General features: G+C 46.3%; 1 protein-coding gene across 1 annotated transcript; it reads right to left on the bottom strand.

Annotated features, from left to right (window-relative positions):
- Positions 1-872: 872 nt before the first annotated feature.
- MRPL48 (mitochondrial ribosomal protein L48) lies at positions 873-25,285 on the bottom strand. The gene is made up of 8 exons (XM_083436894.1): positions 25,129-25,285; positions 18,766-18,818; positions 16,004-16,047; positions 13,487-13,572; positions 9,847-10,013; positions 3,668-3,770; positions 1,746-1,835; positions 873-1,111 (listed from the first exon to the last, which is right to left on the bottom strand). The coding sequence occupies exons 1-8, from the start codon at positions 25,147-25,149 to the stop codon at positions 1,037-1,039; spliced, it is 639 nt and encodes a 212-aa protein (XP_083293020.1). The 5' UTR covers positions 25,150-25,285; the 3' UTR covers positions 873-1,036.
- Between the last annotated feature and the right edge of the window lie 1,216 nt (positions 25,286-26,501).

Consider the following 26,501-nt stretch of genomic DNA (forward strand, 5'->3'; position numbering starts at 1 on the left):
GCACCCGACTATAAGACGCACATAGTTTTTAGAGGAGGGAAACAAGAAACAAGAAAGCAACGCAAAGCCTCTTGAGCAAAGAGGGAGGAGCGTTCTAGCCTCGCTCAGGAGGCTTTGCGTGGCTATCCCTGAAGCCAGAAGAGCAAGAGGTTTCGGTGCGCACCGATCCCTCTTGCTCTTCTGGCTTCAGCGATAGCTGCGCAGCCTGCATTCGCTCCATAAGACGCACACACATTTCCCCTTACTTTTTAGGAGGGGGAAAGTGCGTCTTACAGAGCGAAAAATACGGTACACACACACAATAAAGGTAAAGGTACCCCTGCCCGTACGGGCCAGTCTTGACAGACTCTAGGGTTGTGCGCCCATCTCACTCAAAGAGGCCGGGGGCCAGCGCTGTCCGAAGACACTTCCGGGTCACATGGCCAATGTGACATTGCTGCTCTGGAGAGCCAGAGCCGCACACGGAAACGCCGTTTACCTTCCCGCTAGTAAGCGGTCCCTATTTATCTACTTGCACCCGAGAGTGCTTTCGAACTGCTAGGTTGGCAGGCGCTGGGACCGAACGACGGGAGCGCACCCCGCTGCGGGGATTCGAACCGCCGACCTTTCGATCGGCAAGCCCTAGGCGCTGAGGCTTTAACCCACAGCGCCACCCGCGTCCCACAATACACGCACACAAACACTCAATAAACTGGTTGGGCCTGCCCTGTACAGAGTGCTGAATTGCCAGTACTCTATCCAGAAAACCTGAGGATTCTGCTTCCAGATTCTGTAAGCAGAAGTCTAAATTGGTACAGGTGACGCAATGAACTTTTGCTTAACTCCAGCAGCAGAAAATGCCTCATGTTACGGCACACTGCAGAAGCACGCCATAAAGATGAAACCATTTATTATGAAAAAACAGACTCGTCGTGACAGCGTTGGCTTTTGCAGCAAACACAGAGGTCCACTTCCACTGTGTCGTGGAACGTTGCGAAAAGGTCCGGCGATGGGCCACAAACCCCGATGTGAAACGGGTATTTGTAATGTGCTGGACTCAGCTCATTTGAGAAAGCAGGTCCTCCAGTTCTGGACGAGCCTTCAGCCGAACTTTGAAGTCTTCTTCCGTGTGCTGTGGAGGGACGGGGAGGGAAAAACAACAACAGCAGGACGTTATAGATATTAGCATACGGTTACCAGTTTTCCCCCCAATGAATCTGGGGATACTTTTTTTTAAGCTGAGTAGCAACAGGGAGTCAGTAGTGGGGATGGTGCGGCAAAAGACCCTGGGCCCAAGCACACATGCATATTGTATAAAGGTGCAAAGCCCTTTTGCGCCCTGTGAAACATAAATGCGCAGTTTTTAAAGAATGGGACAATGGTGTGCTGCCTGCCCATGACTACCAAGCCTTTCCTGATCTCCTGCCCCCTTCCACCTTTGTTTTGACAGATTGGGGGAGGCTCAGGAGTCGCAGGCGGGTGGTCGTTGCCCAGTTTTTGAATAACTGCGCATTTATGTTTCGCAGCGTGCGAAAGAAGGGCTTTGCACCTTGCCTGGCAGAGAAACCACATGCCTTGCGCCCTCCTGGGCAACGGCCGCCCGACCACAACTCCTGAGCCTCCCCCAATCTGCGTGTGAGAGGGAGGTGTGTGTCTGTGTGTGTGTGTGTGTCCTGGAGTACTTCTCAGAACCTGCTTCTTAACAATAGTTTAAAAGCCAGGAGCCACAAGGCTAAACCTGAATGCTTCAGTAAGAATCCACATACCTCTTTCACTAACAGATGGACTCCTTCCGGCCGATTATTCTGAACAATTTCCAAGAGAATAGGAGCGAATGCAGCATTCAAACCGCTGATCTGAAGGGGAAGAGGAAAAAAGAAGCGGAATGGATCATTGTAGGGGAAGGGGAAGAGAGCAGAAAAAAACCCCACAAAACCGGGCCTATTATATTATCAGCACACATCATTATGGTAAGGTGAAAGTACACAAAGGCTTTCAGAATCATATAATAAGAAAATCAATTTTTAAAGCATGGGAAAAGTATAAAGACTTATTAGAACAAAAAACGCCATGGTGGCTTTCCCCGTTAGAAGCAATATCTTTGAAGAAAGTGAATATGAGGACCAATTGGCCAACATATAAAGCAGGTAAAATTAAAAGATTTTGAAGAGGTGAGAGAACTGGTAACAGGTTGTTTACAATATCATCAATTAAATTATTTTTTAATAAAACTGATAAAAAGAAAGGTTTTAGTTTTAGTTATCAGTTATTAAGATTTCAAAGAGAGATTTTAGAAGATAATATGAAATTATGGTTGAAAATGTATAATTTGCTCCTGGAATGGGAAACAATAGAGGAACAGGTCAAATCTGTGTTGATACAATGGGCGAAAAATGAGGGACATAATATACATATGACAGACTAGGAGAAGCTATGGAAAATAGACCTGAGATTTATGACTTTTTTTATTGAAAGAAAATTATATGAAAATGATGTACCAGCGGTATTTGACCTCGGTAAAACTAGCAAAAATGTACAGAACAAGTACCAATATATGCTAGTAATTTAAAGAAGAGTAAGCTACCTTTTATCATATGTGGTGGACTAGTAATGTAACTAAAAAATTATGGGAAATGATATATAATGAAATGAAAAAAATGTTCAAAATAACTTTTGTTTAAAAACCAGAAGCCTTTTTATTAGGAATTAAAGGTACAGTGGTACCTCAGGTTAAGTACTTAATTCATTCCGGAGGTCCGTTCTTAACCTGAAACTGTTCTTAACCTGAAGCACCACTTTAGCTAATGGGGCCTCCTGCTGCTGCTGCACCGCTGGAGCACGATTTCTGTTCTCATCCTGAAGCAAAGTTGGCGGTTCGATTCCCCGCGACGGGGTGAGCTCCCGTTGCTCGGTCCCTGCTCCTGCCAACCTGGCAGTTCGAAAGCACGTCAAAGTGCAAGTAGATAAATAGGTACCGCTCTGGCGGGAAGGTAAACGGCGTTTCCGTGCGCTGCTCTGGTTCGCCAGAAGCGGCTTAGTCATGCTGGTCACATGATGCGGAAGCTGTATGCCGGCTACCTCGGACAATAAATCGAGATGAGCACCGCAACCCCAGAGTTGTCCGCGACTGGACCTAACGGTCAGGGGTCCCTTTACCTTTACTCGCTACTGTAATGTGTGCAGAGGAGTTCCACCAAGATGATCAAAGTAGAGCCGTGGGGCTTTAAAATGACTGCATCTCCAGCACTGCCCCTGTTGTTTTTAGTGTACTCCAAAGAAGAGGGAGGCCGGTGGCGCTGTGGCCTAAACCACTGAGCCTCTTGGGCTTGCCGATTGGAAGGTCGGCGGTAGATGAATAGGTACCACTGCAGCGGGAAGGTAAACGGTGTTTCCGTGCGCTCTGGCTTCCGTCACGGTATTCCGTTGCACCAGAAGCAGTTTACTCCTGCTGGCCACATGACCCAGAAAGCTGTCTGAGGACAAACGCCGGCTCCCTCAGCCTGAAAGCGAGATGAGCGCCGCAACCCCATAGTCGCCTTTGACTGGACTTAACTGTCCAGGGGTCCTTTACCTTTTACTCCAAAGAAGTCACAGAGATCTCAGCTGAAAGACTGCCGGGCAACATGATGTCACCATACTGTTAAAAAGACAAAAACGAAGAGCGAGTTGGGCAGGTGAGACCTCCTACCTGAACAACACGTTGGTGGGTTGTAAGAACAGCATCCAGGTGCGCCTTGGAGCTTTGTCCCTCCATCAGCATCACATCCATAGTCTTGGTGGGCATTGCATAGCTGTGGAAACAGTGGCTGTTATCAGCATTCCGCAGGCACAAAAGGGGTGAGAGAGAGAAAGAGAGACTTTTGCACTGTTCAGCAGAAAGAATTGAACTTCCAGCCCCAGGGAGCGAGGCTCCCGAGAGGGAGCCTTCATGACAAATTAGCGATGCAGACGAGATTGGCTGCCTTCGTTAAATGGAGCACAGCCACCTGCGCTAATGAGGCCTGTTGGCGCTAAACTCCTACCTCTGTGCCAGCGGAATTGGGAAATCTGCATTGGAAATGGTTTCTGCAAAAAACCAGCAAGGCGTATTTGTTTACAGGTCTCATCCCAAAGGTTCACGGGGTGGGTGTAATGCAAGAAAAAGCAAGTACGTGCCCCATAGGTTTATTTTCAAGATAACCAGAGTGCTGCAGGAGACACAGAGTGCTCGGTTGGGTGATTTCATGAGACAGAGCAACATTCCTGTTGAGCTCTGAAGTTCCCTGAGTGGGCTTCAACCAGGAGAAAGTTCATTAAAATTTGATGCCGAGAAAGCTTGATTTTTGCAATTTGCAAAAGCAATGCACATTTGCATATGTTTTATAAAGTGTCTCTCTTTCTAGTAGCCCGGGAGAAGGAAAACAAAACTAAACCCAGATATACCCTGTGCAACTTCCCCTCTGGTTTAAACAATCTGAACATGCTATCTCCACCAGCCTAGGAACTTGACTTGAAGTGAAAGTTCCAATTCTAAGATGGCGAATCTCCTGCCATCTTAAAAAATGATGTCTGGAGTTTATTTATTATTTAAAAAAATTATAGACTGATTTACAGCGTAGGGCAATCAAAGTGATGCAGAAAAAGATAAAAATAAGATGAAATACCAAAAAAACCCCCCATGCAAATTCTATAAGCAAGCTTTCCAATAAAACCGTTCCTGCCGATGTATGATTAATATGTCATAAGTGACTGGGTCACAATACAGGGAAAGCCTCCTTAAAGAAAAACATATTCAGGAGATGTCTAAACACATGGATGGGCAAACTAAGGCCCGGGGGCTGGATCCGGCCCAACTGCCTTCTCAATCCGGCCCGCGGACGGTCCGGGAAACGGCATGTTTTTACATGAGTAGAATGTGTCCTTTTATTTAAAATGCATCTCTGGGTTATTTGTGGGGCTTGCCTGGTGTTTCTACATGAGTAGAATGTGTGCTTTTATTTAAAATGCATCTCTGGGTTATTTGTGGGGCTTGCCTGGTGTTTCTACATGAGTAAAATGTGTGCTTTTATTTAAAATGCATCTCTGGGTTATTTGTGGGGCCTGCCTGGTGTTTTTACATGAGTAGAATGTGTCCTTTTATTTAAAATGCATCTCTGGGTTATTTGTGGGGCCTGCATGGTGTTTTTACATGAGTAGAATGTGTGCTTTTATTTAAAATGCATCTCTGGGTTACTTGTGGGGCCTGCCTGGTGTTTTTACATGAGCAGAATGTGTGCTTTTATTTAAAATGCATCTCTGGGTTATTTGTGGGGCCTGCCTGGTGTTTTTACATGAGTAGAATGTGTCCTTTTATTTAAAATGCATCTCTGGGTTATTTGTGGGGCCTGACTGGTGTTTTTACATGAGTAGAATGTGTGCTTTTATTTAAAATGCATCTCTGGGTTACTTGTGGGGCCTGCCTGGTGTTTTTACATGAGCAGAATGTGTGCTTTTATTTAAAATGCATCTCTGGGTTATTTGTGGGGCTTGCCTGGTGTTTCTACATGAGTAGAATGTGTGCTTTTATTTAAAATGCATCTCCGGGTTATTTGTGGGGCATAGGAATTCATTCATTTTTTCCCTTCAAAATATAGTCCAGCCCACCACATGATCTGAGGGACAGTGGACTGGCCCTCGGCTGAAAAAGTTTGCTGACCCCTGACTAAACATCACAATGCTGGGCATTGGCTGGTAACTCATTCCAAAGGCCTGGAACTGCAACACTAAAAGCCCAGTTTCTTTTACACACTAAGTGAACCTCTGGGGTAGGCAGTACTCTCAGCAGTGCCTCTTTTGAGGAGCACAGATCCTCTGCAGGGATGTGTGAGGCGAGGTAACAACAGTGCTTGTACTGTTCGCCTGGAAATGTCTCAAAGGAACAAACATCAATGTGCAGTTAGCTCAATGAACAGGCTGCAATTGGCTCAAGCAAGCTTCCGCTGTTTGTGAACTGGGGAAAAATGGGGTCTGTTCATGTGTGTGACCCATGCAGAAAAGTGACACCAAGCACATACAGTGGTACCTCGGGTTACAGACGCTTCAGGTTACAGACGCTTCAGGTTACAGATGCTTCAGGTTACAGACTCTGCTAACTCAGAAATAGTACCTCGGGTTAAGAACTTTGCTTCAGGATGAGAACAGAAATTGTGCAGCTGCAGCAGGAGGCCCCATTAGCTAAAGTGGTACCTCAGGTTAAGAACAGTTTCAGGTTAAGAACGGACCTCTGAAACGAATTAAGTACTTAACCCGAGGTACCACTGTATTATAGAGAGAGAAGTTTGAAAATATGCCTAGCATTCAAGAGGTAACACCAGGCAAGCCCCACAAATAACCCAGAGATGCATTTTGAATAAAAGGACACATTCTACTCATGTAAAAACACCAGGCAGGCCCCACAAATAACCCAGAGATGCATTCTGAGCCCTGCCCATTCATTATCCTCTCCAGTCACACTGTCCTACTACACCAATGCCTTCCAATGCACATTCTGCGAAAATAAAAACGCAATTTAAAGGACCGGGTAAAACACTTAGAAATCAAACACAATCAGGGCGGGGGGAAGAAACACGCCAATATGAAAAGTGCCCCATCTGACACCCTGAAGAGCTGCTGCCAATCAATGTACAAAACCCTAAGCTAGATGGATAGCAGACAGCTTCCTATGTTCCATCTCACAATCCAGCGAGCCTTCGTTTCGATTTTATCTACCACCTTTCAAAAGCCCATTCCACACATTCCTTTAAAGATATCTTCTTTTGGGAGGCTTCTCTTTGCGGGGGAACAAAGCCAGCTTGCTGTTCTGCCTGATCTGATCAGCTCCTGGGATTTTCAAAGAGCCAAGCAGAGGGAAAAGGTCAAGCTGCAGAGGCTGAACGGAGCCTTTGTCTCTGAACCCTGGGCAGGGTAGGAAAAAAAGAGGTCTATCCACACAACAGGATGAGCTCAGGAGAGAAAGAGAGAGAGAGAGAGAGACAGAGACAGAGAGAGAGAAGCAGGTTCATGCTGAACATAACCCTCCAGTCTTTTCTAAGATGTCCAGAATAGAGTACAAGAGATTTTTTAAAAAACAAACCAACCACCCAACAGATTTCAGAAAACAGTGGTACCTCGGGTTAAGTACTTAATTCGTTCCGGAGGTCCGTTCTGAACCTCAAATTGTTCTTAACCTGAAGCACCACTTTAGCTAATGGGGCCTCCCGCTGCTGCCGCGCCGCTACCCCACAATTTCTGTTCTCATCCTGAAGCAAAGTTCTTAACCCGAGGTATTATTTCTGGGTTAGCGGAGTCTGAAGCGTATGTAACCCGAGGTACCACTGTACTACAATGGAAGACAATCCCCTTACTCCCTCAAAGATCATACGATGTTTCACGGACCTAGACCAGGAGTCGGCAACGTGCGGTCCATGGGCTGGATGTGGCCCACGAAGACCGTTTTACCGGCCCCCGAGCTGCCCCTGAACTGAGCCGCCCGCACGGCGAGTCCCCCCCCCCCGCTGTGCTAAAACACTGCGGCGCGGCGACTCGCTGAGTGGCACAGGAAATCACATCTGTGCATGTGCAGATACCGGAAATCATGCCTGTACACGTCCAGACACCGAAAATTGCTTCTGCGCAGGCACGATTTCCGGCATCTGTGAATGCGCAGAAGCGATTTCTGATTTGATTGGTCAAGCAGAATTCGGAAAGTAAGCACTGAAGTGGTGAGAAAGAGTGGATGGTAGGATCTCAGCAGATATGAATCCAATTTTGGAGGGGGCGGGGAGTCATAGAATCATAGAGTTGGAAGAGACCACAAGGGCCATCGAGTCCAACCCCCTGCCAAGCAGGAAACACCATCAGAGCACTCCTGACATATGGTTGTCAAGCCTCTGCTTAAAGACCTCCAAAGAAGGAGACTCCACCACACTCCTTGGCAGCCAATTCCACTGTCGAACAGCTCTTACTGTCAGGAAGTTCTTCCTAATGTTTAGGTGGAATCTTCTTTCTTGTCGTTTGGATCCATTGCTCCGTGTCCGCTTCTCTGGAGCAGCAGAAAACAACCTTTCTCCCTCCTCTATGTGACATCCTTTTATATATTTGTCAGCATCGCAGAAGTCAGTGCCTGTGCGGCGAGGTGTCCACAGCGCACAGGGACTGACTGAGTGGGTGGCAGGGTCCGCGGGCCAGATTTACAAGCCTGGGGGGCAGCATCCGGCCCCCCGGGCCTTACAGGTGAAACTTGAAAAATTAGAATATTGCGAAAAGTGCATTTATTTCAGTAATTCAACTTAAAAGGGGAAACTAATATATGAGATAGACTCATGACATGCAAAGCAAGATATGTCAAGCCTTTATTATAATTGCGATGATCATGGCGTACAGCTGATGAAAACCACAAATTAACAATCTCAGAAAATTAGAATATTGTGAAAAGGTGCAGTAGCTATTCAATCCAGAACACCTGCAATGGGTTCCGTAGAAAGCACAATCATGGGGAAGGCTGCTGACCTGACAGTTGTGCAGAAAGCCATCATTGAGACCCTCCGGCAGGAGGGAAAGCCTCAAAAGGTAATTGCAGAAGAGGTTGGATGTTCCCAAAGTGCTTTATTGAAGCACATTAATGGAAAGTTATGCGGAAGGGGAAAGTGTGGAAGAAAAAGGTGCACAAGCAGCATCACAATGATAACAAATAAAGGCTTGACATATCTCGTTTTGCATGTCATGAGCCTATCTCATATATTAGTTTCACCTTTTAGGTTGAATTACTGAAATAAACTTTCCCACAATATTCTAAATTTTTGGGTTTCACTTGCAGTTTGCCAACCCCTGCTCCATCACCCTGCCAACAAAGGCCCGTCTAGTTAAAGCTATGGTTTTCCCAGTAGTGATGTATGGAAGTGAGAGCTGGACCATAAAGAAGGCTGATCGCCGAAGAATTGATGCTTTTGAATTCTGGTGCTGGAGGAGACTCTGGAGAGTCCTACGGACTGCAAGAAGATCAAACTTCTCCATTCTTAAGGAAATCAGCCCTGAGTGCTCACTGCAAGGACAGATCCTGAAGCTGAGGCTCCAAGACTTTGGCCACCTCATGAGAAGAGAAGACTCCCTGGAAAAGACCCTGATGTTGGGAAAGATGGAGGGCCCAAGGAGAAGGGGATGACAGAAGACCAGATGGTTGAACAGTGTTCTTGAAGCTACCAGCATGAGCTTGACCAAACTGCGGGAGGCAGTGGAAGACAGGAGGGCCTGGTGTGCTCTGGTCGGACACGACTAAACGACTAAACAACAACAACAAGCTCCAAGATGTCGTCGGACTACAACACTCATCCTTCCTGACCACTGGGCCCCAAGCTGGCTGAGGCTGATGGGCAGTGGGAGTCCCACTATCTGGAGGGCCTCAGGCTTGCCAGCCCCCAACATTCAACCTGTTGAACTGTTTCTTTAAATCTAAAGGTTCATCATTGTTTCACTCAATGTGTATATCTTTAAGGGGCCAGAGCAAGGGCCAGAGTAAGCTAACGAGATCCAGCTTTGCAGCTGTGAGGCATAGCAGGTGCTGCTGAGTTGCATTGATTAAGCTGTGTTGGGAATTGGCTGCAGTATATAAGGAGCAGCACCTAGCTCTGCCGTTCACCCTGGGGATGGGTTGGTGGTTGGGTCATGTTTGTAGATGTATTTGGTCTTTAAGGAGTTTTTGTTTTTCTTATTAAAACCTTGTTTAAGTTATTTTTGAGTCCCTTCTTTTTAATGCAAGCTCTCCCCAGCAAGCTCTCTGCGCTACTATACTGCGAAAAGCCAACACAACCACACGAGGCAAAGCGTAGATCTCTCACTGGAGAACACAGGCAGGGATCCAGCAGATATCTATACCTTTCCTCCACTTTAATGAAGTGTTGGTTGCAGAGCTTGTGGACGTACTGGGCGTAGTGCTCAACCAAGGTCATGTCGTAGCCGGTCATGACGATGTTCAAGACTCCATACTCGTGTTCCGTCCCAGGGTCAATCTCCTTCATTTGTAACCTCCTTTTCTTGGGAACCTGAGAAGAAAGAAGCAGAATTCTCTCAAACGGAGCTGGGATCACCCGCAAGTGTAAAAGGATCTACCTGAAGAATGGCATGGAGAAAATGGATCGAGTGGAGCTTTTCTCCCTCCTAACGCTGGAACGTCCTCCAGCGAAGCTGAAGGCTAGAAGGTCCAGGACAGATAAAAAGGACAGATTTCTTCGCACAGTGCATAGTGAAATTATGGAACTCCCTCTAGAGGAGGCAGACTTGGAAGGCTTTAAAAAAGGATTAGACAAATTCATGGAGGAGAGGGCTACTGATGGCTACTAGCAATAATAATAATAATAATAATAATAATAATAATAATAATAATTTCATTTATACCCCGCCCTCCCCGGCCAAGACCGGGGTCAGGGCGGCTAACACCAGGTATAAAAACAATTGATTAAAATACAACTTAAAAACAAGATTAAAACACAACATTAAAATGCAGCCTCATTTCAGTAGAAACTCAAATCAAATACTTTTGGGGGGATGAAAACGTCAAGTCTTCACCAAGGCCAACTATCCAGACTGGTCCTACGTGGGCCAGAAAAAAGTCAGGGAAGTCCCCAAATAGGAGTTCCATCACAGAAGGAGAAAGGAAAGAGGGGAAGGGGATCAAGTTGATTCCAAGCCAAAGGCCAGGTGGAACAACTCTGCCTTACAGGCCCTGCGGAAAGAAATCAGATCCCGCAGGGCCCTGGTCTCATGAGGCAGAGCGTTCCACCAGGCCGGGGCCAGTGTTGAAAAGGCCCTGGCCCTGGTTGAGGCTAATCTAACTTCCTTAGGGACCTCTAGGGTGTTGCTATTTATGGACCTTAAGGTCCTCCGTGGGGCATACAGGGAGAGGCGGTCCCGTAGGTACGAGGGTCCTAGGCAGTGAAGGGCTATGCTTTGCCTCCACAGTAAGGGGCAGCAATGCATCTGAATACCAGTTGCTGGAAACCACAGGAAGGGGGAGTGTTGCTCCTGTGTTCGAATCCTGCTTGCTGGTTTCCTACAGGCACCTGGTTGGCCGCTGTAAAAACTGGATGCTGGACTAAATGAACCATTGGCCTGACCCAGCGAGCTCTTCTTATGTTCAGCTGATTCCCAGTACCGGGACCGGAGGGGGTGGGGAAGAGCCGAAATGGTCTTGGAACAATTAAAATCTTTCCCGGCTCTTGACAAGCTAGGACAAACTGCTCCTATTTCAACTTCTGCCTTGAAGACATTCTGCCCGGATGAATGATTGGTTCATTATCTTTCCAAATTGCAAAGGCCTCCCCTTTCAGATTTCTCGTTCTCCGAAAAGTTCCAAGACTGGCTTTCCATCTCTGCTGCTTGGCAACAGCACGCAACTCAATTTGTGCTACTTCGAGTGTGATCCTAAAGCCCTTTTCTGCTACTGGAGGGCGCCTGGAGTCAGGCAGAAGTGCCAATCTGGAGCCGGTGCAGCAAAGGAAGAAGAGGAAAAAAATCGCCCTCAGCTGCCATCTTGGTCAGAGTGAGCAGCAAGGCTTGGGACCGTGGCAATTGTTGTATCGTTCCTTGATTGTATCTCTATGCCACTTTTCAGTGAGATGAAGCCTAAAGTGGTCGCCTGGGGCTTAGGATTGCTCTGCTCATATACAGTCATACCTCGTGTTGCATTTGCTTCATGCTACAGGTGGCGCTGTGGGTTAAACCACAGAGCCTAGGACTTGCCGATCAGAAGGTCGGCGGTTCGAATCCGCGCGATGGGGTGAGCTCCCGTTGCTCAGTCCCTGCTCCTGCCAACCTAGCAGTTCGAAAGCACGTCAAAGTGCAAGTAGATAAATAGGTACCGCTCTGGCGGGAAGGTAAACGGTGTTTCTGTGCGCTGCTCTGGTTCGTGCTTAGTCATGCTGGCCACATGACCCGGAAGCTGTCTGCGGACAAACACCAGCTCCCTCGGCCAATAAAACGAGATGAGCCCAGAGTCGGCCACGACTGGACCTAATGGTCAGGGGTCTCTTTACCTTTACCTTTTTTTCAGGATGCGACCCAGAAGTACCAGAAAGGGTTACTTCCGGGTTTCGCTGCTTGCGCATGCACAGATGCACAAAATGACGTCATGCGCATGCGCAGATGCGGAGAATCACGACCCGCACACACACGGGTTGCATTCTGTTCATGTTGCGAACGGGACTACGGATCGGATCCCATTCGCAACCAGAGGTACCACTGTATAGTCATACCTCGGGTTATAGACGCTTCAGGTTGCGTTTTTTCAGGTTACGGACGCGCCAAAACCCAGAAGTACCGGAACGGGTAACTTCCGGGTTTCGGCGGTCGCGCATGCGCAGAAGTGCTAAATTGCTTTTTGCACATGCACAGAAGTGCTGAATCGCAACCCACGCATGTGCAGACACGCCGCTGCGGGTTGCGAATGTGCATCCCGCATGGATCACGTTCGCAAGCCGAGCGTCCACTGTATTTTGTGTATGCAGTTTGCTACACGGATAAGAACATGAGAAGAGTCTGCTGGATCCGGCCAATGGTCCATCTAGTCCAGCATGCTGTTCTCACAGGGGCCGACCAGATGCTTGTGGAAAAGCTGAAAGGGGGACAACAGCGTTCCCCCCTCCTATAGTTTCAATGAACTCAATGAAGTAAATTGCTTGGCGCAGTGGCAAAACAGTGAAATGGACAAGAATAATGTATTAATAGTTTCAGATTAATAAACTCCCTCCATCCAAGGAGTGTACAAAGTGTACTACGTCTTCTTGTGCTATAAAAAGAAATACAACAAGCTCACTTGGCTGCGAGTCCTCAAAGACCTGCTCCTTGCTGGCCTTTTCCAACCTGGCCTGGGAGGGGAGAGTCCGGACTGACTCCAGCTGCAAAAGCTGAAGCTGCTGAACAGACTCTTGGGTTGGGTTATTGTACAGATTTTGGTTGCTGCTGCTATTGATATTATTATTTTTTTGGATCTTTATTTTTAGATCTAACACTGATTTACATGGGGATTGTTCAATGGTGATTGTGCACTTTTTAATGTGTTCCATTTCTTGTTTAGGACTGCTTTTGCTAGCTTTGAAATTGCGGGAATCTTTTCATGTTGTTAGCCACCTTGAGCATGGTTTTATCTATGGAAAAGGCAGCAAACAAATTAAATAGTGGTGGTGGTGGAGGATACTGTTATTTTTACATTATCTTTGCCATTTGTAAACGAAATCCTTGCATTAGTCAGTAAGTCATTATTCCTCTGGAGCTGTGCTGCACTTTTGTCCTTCCAGGCATGTGATGTTTTGTGGTCTACGTCTTTTGCTTTTCCTTTTTATTAATTCTTCACATCAAAATCAATAAAAATATTTTGGGAGGGAACGAAAGGAAATACAACAGGGGCTCTTCAACTCCACCAATCCACATCAAATGGTTTACACTGAAGGTTTCCCCATCAATCTCTGATTTTTTTCTTTCTTTCAAGAAACTGCCAGTCAGCAAGAACAGAGGTGCTTACCTCTTTGGGGAGCAGGTATTTGAACCGGCCAATGCGATGAGTAGGCTGGGACCTGTACTGCCTGGGGCAGTCCAGCAGTGTGCTACCTTTGGGAAACAAAACAGACAGAGTTAGGTCCCTTCAGAAACCTTAAAGCCACTAGCCAAGCGCTTTTTGAACTATGCTCCAAAGAACCAAGCAAATTGGGGTTTCCTTCGTGAGACCGTCACCACGGCAAACACATTTTCCTGAAAGACAGTGTCAGGCGGAAGCAGGAGCTGCTGCCTTCTGTCTCGTTCGTCTCTCCAACCGCTCAAATGAAACCACAAATGAGCCACAGGTGTCACAATGGGACGGCAGAAGCTGCGCAGCATCTCCCAGGTGCTCACAGCAGCTGCGTTACGAAGCAAAGACACTGCCCAATATATTGGGAAATTACCGTATTTTTTGCTCTATAAGACTCACTTTTTCCCTCCTAAAAAGGAAGGGGAAATGTGTGTGCGTCTTATGGAGCAAATGCAGGCTGTGCAGCTATCCCAGAAGCCAGAACAGCAAGAGGGATTGCTGCTTTCACTGCGCAGCGATCCCTCTTGCTGTTCTGGCTTCTGGGATTCAGAATATTTTTTTTCTTGTTTTCCTCCTCCAAAAATTAGGTGCGGCATGTGGTCTGGCGCGTCTTATAGAGCGAAAAATACGGTATATACAATGAATTGAAGAAAATAATATTTGTTAAACAACCAGAAGCCTTCCTGTTAGGTATTTTAGGTCAAGATATGATGAAAGAGAAGAGGACGTTATTTATGTATGCTACTACGGTGGCGAGAATTTTGATACGGTAAAACTGGAAGACTGGAGAAATTCCAACAAAAGAACAACGGCAAGAGAAATTGATGAATTATGCAGAACTGGCAAAATTGATGATAGACTACGAGCGAAGGACAACAGTGACTCTGAAAAAGCGTGCGAACTTTTTATAATATATTTGCAGAAACAAAGAAAGAACATTGACTTGATGGCAGGATTTAAATAAACACTCACATCTTTATTAACAGAGAACATTTAAAATAATGAAGAAATGATATAGTGGATTGTAAGAAACAGCAGTATGTAATAAGGGTGTAACAAACCAGAAATGTAAGCTGAAGGAAGCCTGGGAGGGAAGGGGTGATATGTATGTTATCAATATGAGATGTTTGTAATGACAGAAAAGAAAGTGAATAAAAATTTATTAAAAGAAGAAGAAGCAAAGACATTGGGCACTGGGGAGAGGTCCCAAGGACATAGAAACAAAGGGAGAGTGGATGGGTATCTGAAAGCTATTTGCTTTAACAAGCCCTTGCAATCCTATCCAATGCATGCTTATTCAAAACCCCAAGCTGAAAATGATTAATCAGGGTGGATTTGATTTAAATAAAATTGATTTAAATCACTAGTCAGTAAGACTTGATTTAAAAAAATTTTTTTACAGAAAGACTCATCCTTGCATATTTACAACCAGACGAAGGTTTCATTTTTGGAACAATAAATTTTCAGAGTAGTTTTTACAGTTACATCAAAAATTACTGATTTGGTTATACTCTTAGAAATACATAGACAGATAATTACGAAATTATTGTCAGGTCTAATAAGTTAACTGTTTATATTTGGACAACTTTTCTGCTGTACTTTATTGGAAGGAGAAAAATAACCGTTTCCTTGATAACAATTGAAACAATTTATTTAACTAAAACAACAACGTTATAGCATATGCATCCATGTTTGTTAATTGATGTGGTTAAACAATTAAAATAAAAAAGACTGCACACATGAAAAACTTAAAACAAATCCTTATTTCCTGATGAATAGCCTTTGGGCTATAATGTAACTTAAATAGAAAACGATCTTTAGAAAGATTTTTCCTCCAAAAGCATTTTATTTAAAAAAATCCGATTTAAATTTTAAAAAAACCAATTTTTAAAAAAGAAATCATTGATTTTTATCCACCCTGTGATTAATGCACAACAAAACATGCACAGGATCAAGCAGCTAGTATGCTTCAGCTTCAGTTTTCACTAAACAAGGAGATCAAGTGATGATGACTACAGACTGCTGTTAGAAAGAGGATATACAGCCCTACTCTTGAATCAGTTGTTCATGTGAGAAATGTTTAGGTTGCAAACCTGAAGGCAAGAACTTGTGAAGATTTATTGGCATCACATCTAGCAAAACATTCAAACCATTGTTATGCTAACATGTGCTAGACTAGCCTTCAACCATCTCCTAGGTGTTTGGACTGCAGTTCCCATCAGTCTCAACCACCACTGGCTGGGGCTGATGGGAGTTGTAGTCTAAAACATCTGGGATGGTCAAAGGCTAGTCTAGCAATATATTGTCATTTCTCGTCATTAATAAATGTTGAAAGCTGTCAGTGGAAGGCCTGCTCTGCCCATTCTCAGGCTGCCTCTCTACACAAGAGGGGGAAAATATAACTTCCACTCAACAAAGCAGAGCACAGCACTCAGGCTACTGGCGCAGAAGTTCCTGGAAATCAATTCTTACCTACGGAACATACAGGATTCCTTCTGGACGTTTTTAAGGCAAGACTAAAGAAAAAGAAGAAAAATGTTTGTCATTACAGGCTCTTGATGTCTCCGTCTGCAAAATGTTTTGAAATTTTCTTTCTTTTTTTACTGTCTGTGCCCATTTTATTTTATTTTATGTTTAATAATTTTTTAAATTATTTTCAATTAATTCACATTACATGTTAATTACCATACGCCTTCAACATGAATATATCATTGCTGCAAATTTCCCACATCTTACCCTGCAACCACCTCCCCTTATACCCAAATACCCATGTGACTTCCTTCACCCACATGCATGTTTTTCGTGTTTCAAAACTTTCTTAAGGCTGACATTTAGCACCTTCTTAAGCACATCTATAATGACAAAACTGCATGTTAGGGAAGGGCCCAAAATGTGTTGCCTGCAGATAGGATAGAGCAGGCATAGGCAAACTTCGGCCCTCCAGATGTTTTGGCCTACAACCCCCATGATCCCTAGCTAACAGGACCAGTGGTCAGGGGTGATGGGAGTGTAGTCCAAAACATCTGGAGGGCCAAAGGTTGCCTATGCCTGGGATAGAGCATCTGCTTTAGACACAAAAGGTTCTCCAGCATCTTGGAATGTCCCCTGCTGAAAACCCTGGAAAGCCACTTTCAATCACTCTAGAAAAGGCAGAGCATGATGGACCAGTGGCCTGACTGTATAAAACAGCTTCCTCTGTTCCCCATTGATGAGCACAGGGGATTTTGGAGTCAGCACAGGTGGTGGATGACACAAGCAAAAAGGTTCTCAGTAGGAAGTCGCTGGCTTCCAAAGCCAAGCGTACATACAGCCGTACCTTGGAAGTCAAATGGAATCCGTTCCGGAAGTCCTTTGGCTTCCAAAACGTTCGGAAACCAAAGCACAGCTTCTGATTGGCTGCAGGAAGCTCCTGCAGCCAATCGGAAGCCGCAGAATCCCCGTCGGACATTCGGCTTCCAAAAATAGTTCACAAACCGGAACAGTCACTTCTGGCTTTGTGGCATTCGGGAGCCAAAATGTCCGAGAATGAAGGTGTTCGAAAACCAAGGTACTACTGTTCTTAGAAGTAAGCCCCATTAATCAAAGTACAGTGGTATCTCGGGTTACAGACACTTCAGGTTACAGACGCTTCAGTTTACAGACTCTGCTAACCCAGAAATAGTACCTCGGGTTAAAAACTTTGCTTCAGGATGAGAAAAGAAATCACGTGGCAGCGGAAGGGAGGCCCCACTAGATAAGTGGTGCTTCAGGTTAAGAACAGTTTCAGGTTAAGAACGGACCTCCAGAACGAATTAATTTCTTAACCTGAGGTGCCACTGTACCATACTCTTCCATGTACAGTGTTACCTCGGGTTACATACGCTTCAGGTTACAGACTCCGCTAACCCAGAAATAGTACCTCGGGTTAAGAACTTTGCTTCAGGATGAGAACAGAAATCGTGCTCAGGCGGTGCGGCGGCAGTGGGAGGCCCCATTAGCTAAAGTGGTGCTTCAGGTGAAGAACAGTTTCAGGTTAAGAACGGACCTCTGGAACGAATTAAGTACAGTGGTGCCTCGCAAGACGAAAAGAATCCGTTCCGTGAGTCTCTTCGTCTTGAGGTTTTTTCGTCTTGCGAAGCAACCCTATTAGCGGATTAGCGCTATTAGCGGCTATTAGCGGCTATTAAAGGCTTAAGGGATTAGCGGATTAGCTGCTAAAAGGCTATTAGCAGCTTAGTGCCTTAGAAAAAGGGGGTGGGGAGCGGAAAAAAACCCCCAGGAATCACAAGACATTTTCGTCTTGCGAAGCAAGCCCATAGAGAAATTCTTCCTGCGAAGCACCTCCAAAACGGAAAACTCTTTCGTCTAGCGGGTTTTCCGTCTTGCGAGGCATTCGTCTTGCGGGGCACCACTGTACTTAACCCGAGGTACCACTGTATAAGACTAGCTTTTTTTACTGAAGAGTGTTCAGAATCGGGGTTCGCCCTATACACGGATAGTGCAGAGGGGGGACTGGCGACTGGTTGCTGCCGTGAGCAGGAGGTTGTCAGGGGTGATTGCATGAGTGAGTGGTGGCTGCAGCAAGGGCTGCTTTGGATTGGCGGCTGCTGCAGCAATTGCAATGGTGATTGCTGGATGCGGCAAGGACTGCTGTTGATTGACTTCCACTGTGTCAATTGTGTGTGCGCTTGCCGGCCGCTGGTTGCGATTGGGCAGACTGTTTATGACTTTTTTGGTGCGTGCGATGGGCAGCGCTTGTCAGTGGGGTGAGTGATTTTCGGCATTCCCTCCCAAAAAAGCTCAAGAACGCTGTGCAACCTTTCCCAAAAAAGGTCAACAACTCTGGGCCATCTCCCCCCCCCCTTTTCTTCAATTGAAGTCCCCAAAATTAGGGGGGCGTCTTATACACGGGGGCATCTAATACATGGAACAATACGGTATTTTAAACCTGTAGACCACACTGGATGCCTTGGAAGAAAGGTGGAATATAAATGCAATCAATCTCTAAAATAAACATCAAAATGGACTTAATTCTGAGTAAACAGACAGTGGGTCAGGGTGGGTCCCTTTTCCCTGGTTGTACATCTGACTGTGGAATATGAGAACATAGGGCTGCTCCTCCAGTGTAGACATGCCTTAAGACCAGGCCACAATCCCTGACCTATTTTGGTTATTTTACTGCTACTACCCTACCAACAAGAATAAATTTGTTCAGGATATGATTGCCATGTTTGCTTCAATGTTATTCACCTTACCTGATAAGCGCAGCTGTCTGTTTTAAAAGGGGTTGCTTTCCCAGGTAGAAGGCCTAGTGGGATGGAGAAAGGGGGGGGAAAGAAAAATACCCTTAAAATGTCAAGAAAGACTGCAGAGAGTTTTTCAGGGCATTGGTTGCTCTCTGGCAATCTATTCCAGCGTTCACCTCCTACTTCAAAGCTCCACATTTGCAAGCCACCAGCAAACTTCTCAACCTGTTATTAGAAGCCCTCAAGGCTGCTGTTCACAAAAGAACAACAGGAAGACAGATGAGGGCAATTTCTATTTTTGCATACTCTGTCACTTGTACTTGTGTATTTCCACAGTGTAATCTTCAGGGGGATGGGGAACACTAGGCTGGATTTACTCTTGAAGCCACAGACTCGTCTTCAGCTCAAGATGATACACATGCACTTAAGTCAATCTATTTCAAAATCTGCCCACTGGCTTTCAATCTTTAAAAAGAGAAGATCTGGGAGGAAGTTCCCAAGTCTGCACCTGTCCCTAATCATACATTACATGCCAACAAACATGTCTAAATACATGTCTAAATACATAACCCTGGTGACAGAAGAGTTTTTTTAAGCCCATTCTGCCCAGGACAACAGTTTACACTTACCGTATTTTTCGCCCCATAGGACACACCGGCCCATAGGACACACCAAGTTTTTTTGGGGGGAAATAAAGAGAAAAAAAAATTATTCCCCCCCCCAGGCGCTTGTGGGGCCGGCAGTGGGGAGAAGCGCTCTTCTCCCCGCTGCCCGCCTGCAGACCAGGTCCGGGGACAGCGGGAAGACGCGCTGCGCCTCCCAGCTGTTCCCGGAGCTTGCGGGTTTGGCGGTGGCGTCTCCCCACCATCAGCCTCCAAACCACTTCGGGAGACAGCGGGATGGCGGTGTTCCGCCTCCCTCTGTCCCCTGACCTTGCGGGGCTGGCGCTGCGGCTCTCCTGAAGCCTGGAGAGCAAGAGGAGTCGGTGCGCACCAACCCCTCTCGCTCTCCAGCCTTCAGCGAAAGCCTGAATTCACCCCATAGGACGCACACACATTTCCCCTTAATTTTTGGAGGGGGAAAAGTGCGTCCTATAGGGCGAAAAATACGGTAACTTGTTTCGATGATACAGACAGCGATAGATGAGAGGCTGGAAATCTACTATTGCCGTATAAAAAATGAAATTAAGGAACTGGAAGGCTGAAATGGAAGCATAGATGCATCCAGGAAGCTTTGGCCAACCTGATGCCCTCCATCAATCCTGACCATTGGCCAACCTGACTGGAGATGATGGGAGTTGCGGTCCAAAAAATGAGGAAGGTGGCACGAGTTTGGGCCATGCAAGGGCAAATGAAAGGTGAGATTGAGGAAATGGAGGTGATAAGAGAGAGAGAGAGAGAGAGAATGGAGGCGTCACCCTTACTTGTTCCAAGGAGAGAGGAGGAGTGGATTTCCTGGTAACACCAGGACCCAAGAGCTTGGAGCAAGGCAACAGAGTGTACCACAAAGGCTAGTTTGCAAAAGAAAAGCGTTCCTCTGCACCAACTGTCCCTGATCTAATAGTGCCACTGTATTCTGCTCTGGTCAGACCTCACCTGGAGTACTGTGTCCAGTTCTGGGCACCACAGTTCAAGAAGGACACTGACAAACTGGAACGTGTCCAGAGAAGGGCAACCAAAATGGTCAAAGGCCTGGAAACGATGCCTTCTGAGGAACGGCTAAGGGAGCTGGGCATGTTTAGCCTGGAGAAGAGGAGGTTAAGGGGTGATATGAGAGCCATGTTCAAATATATAAAAGGATGTCATATAGAGGAGGGAGAAAGGTTGTTTTCTGCTGCTCCAGAGAAGCGGACACGGAGCAATGGATCCAAACTACAAGAAAGAAGATTCCACCTAAACATTAGGAAGAACTTCCTGACAGTAAGAGCTGTTCGACAGTGGAATTTGCTGCCAAGGAGTGTGGTGGAGTCTCCTTCTTTGGAGGTCTTTAAGCAGAGGCTTGACAACCATATGTCAGGAGTGCTCTGATGGTGTTTCCTGCTTGGCAGGGGGTTGGACTCGATGGCCCTTGTGGTCTCTTCCTACTCTATGATTCTATGATCTGGAGCTCCCAAAAGAAACCAATTCTATCAGGTTTGCAACCAGTGCTGAATTTTAAAGGAGCCAAAGGCAAGCCGTGCTGGCAAAGCAACATTCAAGAGCATGCTTTACATCTTTCAACTGTTCCTTTGCAGCCAAGGCTTTACCCATCCACACACGGTGTTTTATGGGGTAAGTGGGCATGGCAGAGTGGGGATGGAACAGCCCTTATTGGACCTACCACACTTCTGCTTGTCCCATGCCTAGGAAGCACGGTCTGAGCAGTTTTGCGCTTGACTCGTGCTTTTTAGGCATGGGTCCAAGTGATTTCCCCCTTGCCCCAGTCCTTTCCCAGTGAAAACCTGCTCTTTAGCTCTAAATTGGAACAAACAGCAATCCGTGAAAAACCTGAATTGCCTTTTTGCTCCGACTGAACGCTAAAGAGCAGTTTTCCCTGGGAGAAAGCAGGAGGACAAGAGGAACTGTAGACAAGCCCTAAACCAACATTCTCAGAATGCACAAATCCTTGGGTAGCTAGTTTGCCTCAATTTTCCTAGGTATCAAGTCGCCCTTTGTTATCTATTTGCATCAGTGAATGAGGACAGGTTGGTTGTGGTGATAGGCAAGCCTTTGTAGGTCACCTTTGAGTCCTGTGTTGTGTAAGCAACTTGGGTTTCTTATAAGGCTCCCAAGACAGTTCCAAAAATAGAAGATGGAGAACACATGACTTCACGTCCCCATTGAGTTCCTGCTAACCAGAGGAAAATAACAACAATGGAAAAGGTGGCAAGGAAACAGCGGGAGAAGGTGGGGGAAGCTACCTGGGGTTAAAACAAGCAATCAACGGAAGGGTCCCATGAGGCTTGAACTTCCAGGTTTCCTGGATGGATTAAAACAGCTTTGAATACCTTAGCAAGGGCTCTGAAATAACCTACAAAGATCAAAAAGGCTAGGCCTGCCATACGTCAGGAAAATTCCTGACACGTCCTGGTTTTAGGGTGTAAAAATGGCGTTGGGGGGATTTTGCCGAATTTGCCAAATGTCGGGGAATGTATGGCAACGCGATGGAAAAATCAGCGGAAGCAGCTCAAAAAGCTTAAAATCACTATGTTTGGGGTAGGTCCCCCCCCCAAAAAGCTCAACAATGTTACTTTTTGAAATATGGCAACCCTAAAAAAGGCTGAACAACTGTGCTCCCTTGGAGACAAACATTTAAAGGCCTAGATTCCTGTCGGGAGGAGAAACCTGAGACAAAAAAGGCAAACAGCATCAGGCAAATAATGGAGGAAGGAAGCTTCGTTAACTACAAACTCCAAAATTTGGGATCACCTCCAAACCGTTTGTAGGGTTTTGTAGTCATAGAATTGTAGAGTTGGAAGGGATCCGAGGGTCATCTAGTCCAACCCCCTGTAATGCAAGAATCTCAGCAAAAGCATCCCTGATGGCCATCCAACCTCTGCTTAAAAACCTCCATGGAAGAAGAACCCACCACCTCCTGAAGACGTCCGTTCCACTGTTGAGCAGCTCTTACCATCAGAAAATTCTTTCTGTCAGGATCTCCTTTCTTGCAAGCCATGGGTTCAAGTCCTACCCTCCAGAGCAGGAGAAAACAAGCTTTCTCCATCTTCCATGTGCCAGTCCTGTAGACCAGAGCTTTCCAAACTGTCGTGACACATTCATGTGTTGGTTGCAATGTGTAGGCATGTCGCACAGATGCTCCCCGCATGCCTCCCGGGGCTGGGAAGAGGTTAGTTTAACCTTTGGTTTGCTAGTAAAATTGAATTGCTGTGCCGCAAAATGAAGCCTGTCAAAAAAGAGTGTTGCCAGCAGGAAAGGTTTGGAACGCTTTGCTTTAGATATCTGAAGGTGACAAACCTAGACAGCATCTTAAAAAGCAGAGACATCACCTTGCCAACAAAGGCCTGTATAGTTAAAGCTCTGGTTTTCACAGTAGTGATGTATGGAAGTGAGAGCTGGACCATAAAGAAGGCTGATCGCCGAAGAATGGATGCTTTTGAATTATGGTGCTGGAGGACTGCAAGGAGATAAAACCTATCCATTCCTAAGGAAATCAGCCCTGAGTGCTCACTGGAAGGACAGATCCTGAAGCAGAGGCTCCAATACTTTGGCCACCTCATGAGAAGAGAAGACTCCCTGGAAAAGACCCCAATGCTGGGAAAGATGGAGGGAACAAGGAGAAGGGGACGACAGAGGACAAGATGGTTGGACAGTGTTCTCAAAGCTACCAGCGTGAGTTTGACCAAACTGTGGGAGGCAGTGGAAGACTGGAGCGCCTGGCGTGCTCTGGTCTATGGGGTCACGAAGTCGGACACGACTAAACAACTAAACAACAACAACGTATCTCCACTCAGGTCTCCTCTTTTTCAGGCCAAACATACCCAGCTCTCTCCCAACATACCCAACTCTCCATCAGCTGGAGTCCGTCTTCGCATGCAGGTGAAGTGTCTAACTCACTGATGGCGTGAGACCCATCGGCTACCCTCACCTGGTATAGCCGGCAAGTGGGAGCTGTTTCCTGGGGTGTGGCCGCTGTCACCTGGTGATAGCTTCCAGAAGCCACAGGTGAGAGCTGAGTGCAGGATGGGGACTAAAGCTGGGAAAACCGAAATCCCAAAGAAGCAGAATAGACCATTTATGTATATGACCACAGCTGCAGGGATGTTACCGGCCCAGAGATGGAAAGAAGATAAAAGTTCCCACCAAAGAAGAACGACGGATGAAGTTAGTAGACTATACTGAAATGGCTAAAATGACCGGAAGAGTCAGTAATCAGGAAGACTAACATTTTAAGAAGGAATGGGAAAAATTTACAACTTAAAAACCGTTGTAAACAGTTAAAATCATTAGTAGGGTTGGAATATTAATTTAAGGTTGAATTCCAGATATAACAGAAGAGGGAAAGGTTTTGGATTATCATAAAAGATGCGGGAGGAAAGAATTAATAATAGGACCCAAAAAGGGAGGATGGAAGTCCAGGAGATTCCTTGGAATCTCGTTTCTATGATTTATGTGTGATATATCTCTGTTAAAATTTTAATTTGAAAAACCAAATAAATAAACTTTAATAAAGGTGGTCAAACAAACCCAAAGGAGCACCCACCAGAGGTACCACCCCTCCTCTAACACCCCATAGACCTCAACTCTGTGGCACTGTGGCCTAAACCACAGATCCTAGGACTAGCCGATCAGAAGGTCGGCGGTTCAAATCCCTGCAACAGGGTGAGCTCCCGTTGTTTGGTCCCTGCTCCTGCCAACCTAGCAGTTTGAAAGCACATCAAAGTGCAAGTAGATAAATAGGTACCACTCTGGTGGGAAGGTAAACGGCGTTTCCGTGCACTGCTGTGGTTCGCCAGAAGCGGCTTAGTCATGCTGGCCACATGACCTGGAAAAAACTGTCTGCGGACAAACGTCGGCTCCCTCGGCCAGTAAAGCGAAATGAACGCCGCAACCCCAGAGTCGTTCACGACTGGACTTAACGGTCCGGGGTCCTTTAAAGATAAAGGGAGCCCTGACCATTAGGGGTCAGGGGTCCTTTACCTTTTTTAACCTCTCCAAACCCTGCAAGTCAGCTCATCCCACTCAAGATGAGACGGCAAATTAATGGGAAATTTGCAGTGCAATCCTATACCTAACAAGGTGCCCCATCGAGAACATATGGGCACAGCTTAGAATCACTGGCACTGACCTAAAACGATTCTGGGAATGGCAGAGAGCTATTGCAGGCATAGGCAAACTCAGCCCTTCAGATGTTCTTGGACTACAACTCCCACCATTCCTAGCTAACAGGACCAGTGGTCAGGGATGATGAGAGTTGTAGTCCCAAAACATCTGGAGAGCCAAGTTTCCCTATGCCTGAGCCAGTGGTTCTCAACCTGTGGGCCCCCAGATGTTGTTGGCCTACAACTCCCATCATCCCTGACCACTGGTCATGCTGGCTAGGAATGATGGGAGTTGTAGTCCAAAAACATCTGGAGAGCCAAGTTTCCCTATGCCTGAGCCAGTGGTTCTCAACCTGTGGGCCCCCAGATGTTGTTGGCCTACAACTCCCATCATCCCTGACCACTGGTCATGCTGGCTAGGAATGATGGGAGTTGTAGTCCCAAAACATCTGGGGACCCACAGGTTTAGAACCACTGGGTCCTGAGCTATTGCTTTGACCAGGGAGGCTAATGAGAATCGCCGCAGAAGCAAAGACTCCTGGGAGTGCAGTAAGAAGGTCAAAACGCCCCGTCTCTCTCCTCCTCCCTCTGCCCACCCAAAAAAGCGTACGTACTCTGCCCAGAGCCGCGTTCATGCTCCCCAGCCGCTCCTAGAACCCCTCCAGGCGGTAACCACGGCGACGCAGCAGGAGAAGCACGAGTCTCTATGGGTCCACCGCCGACACACGCCCCCCAAGCCTCCCGCGTGCAACGACAAAACGGGTCCCCCTCGCTCACGCGGCCCGTCCGCACAGGGTTCCGCCGCAATTTCGTCCTTCCAATCAAAGAGCCCGAGGCCGCGGAGACGGCCGCCGCCGCCAATCAGCGGCGTCCTCCTCCCGACGGCTGCTCCGATTGGTTAAGGACGGAGAGCCTGGAGACAGAGGAAGGCGGGGTCTCATGTCTGGGTGGCTTTTAAATCAGTTTTTTCTTTGCAAGGCTCAAGAGTTTCCCTGTTACTGAGAAGGCGGCTTGTATCCGTCATTACCCAAAAAGCAAGCCTCATCAGCACTACTGAATATTTTCCCGCTTCTACTTACTAAATAGACGCATGATTCTTCTTTCCCTTCATTTTAATACACATGCCTCTATCTATCTATCTATCTATCTAGGGGTTATTGGGTTGTTTTTATTTTGATTATATATATTTTTTATTTTGATTATATATTTTTGGTGTAATATTTTGGGGGGTTTTTCTGTGAAGTGCCCTGAAACCTCTGGGTATATAAGGCGGTATATAAATTCAATAAATAATAAAATAACAATAATCGTATAAAAGCTATGGTTGCTATGTGCTGAATCTGCATCTGGAATTTATTATTATTATTTATTAAATTTGTATACCCTTCTTCACCCGAAGATCTCAGGGCAGTTCACAGCATAAAAACAAAAAATACATAAAGAAAACAAAAACAAAGCAAGCCTATACCTCACTATAGTGTACCTAGTGTGTTCAGGGAAAGCCAACCTGGTGCCCTCCACAAGTGGCTGGGTTTCAACTCCCACTCTCCCTGACCATTGGCCATCCTGGCTGGGAATGATGGGAACTGAGAGTTCAGCAACATCTGAAGTGGCTTTAAAGAGCTTGTAAGGCTAGACTTGCAACTTATTTCGATTCTTCCACTGGGATTGCTTTTCTTTTTGCCCTTTGCACCATCAGCACAGGTAAGGAATCATAGAATCATAGAGTTGGAAGAGACCACAAGGGCCATCGAGTCCAACCCCCTGCCAAGCAGGAAACACCATCAGAGCACTCCTGACATATGGCTGTCAAGCCTCTGCTTAACAACCTCCAAAGAAGGAGACTCCACCACACTCCTTGGCAGCAAATTCCACTGTCAAACAGCTCTTACTGTCAGGAAGTTCTTCCTAATGTTTAGGTGGAATCTTCTTTCTTGTAGTTTGGATCCATTGAAGGAAGGTTGCAAAGTGTCCTTGTTGATTTCGT

This window comes from Podarcis tiliguerta, assembly GCF_965153285.1.
Source record: "Podarcis tiliguerta genome assembly, chromosome: 4".
Lineage (NCBI taxonomy): Eukaryota > Metazoa > Chordata > Lepidosauria > Squamata > Lacertidae > Podarcis > Podarcis tiliguerta.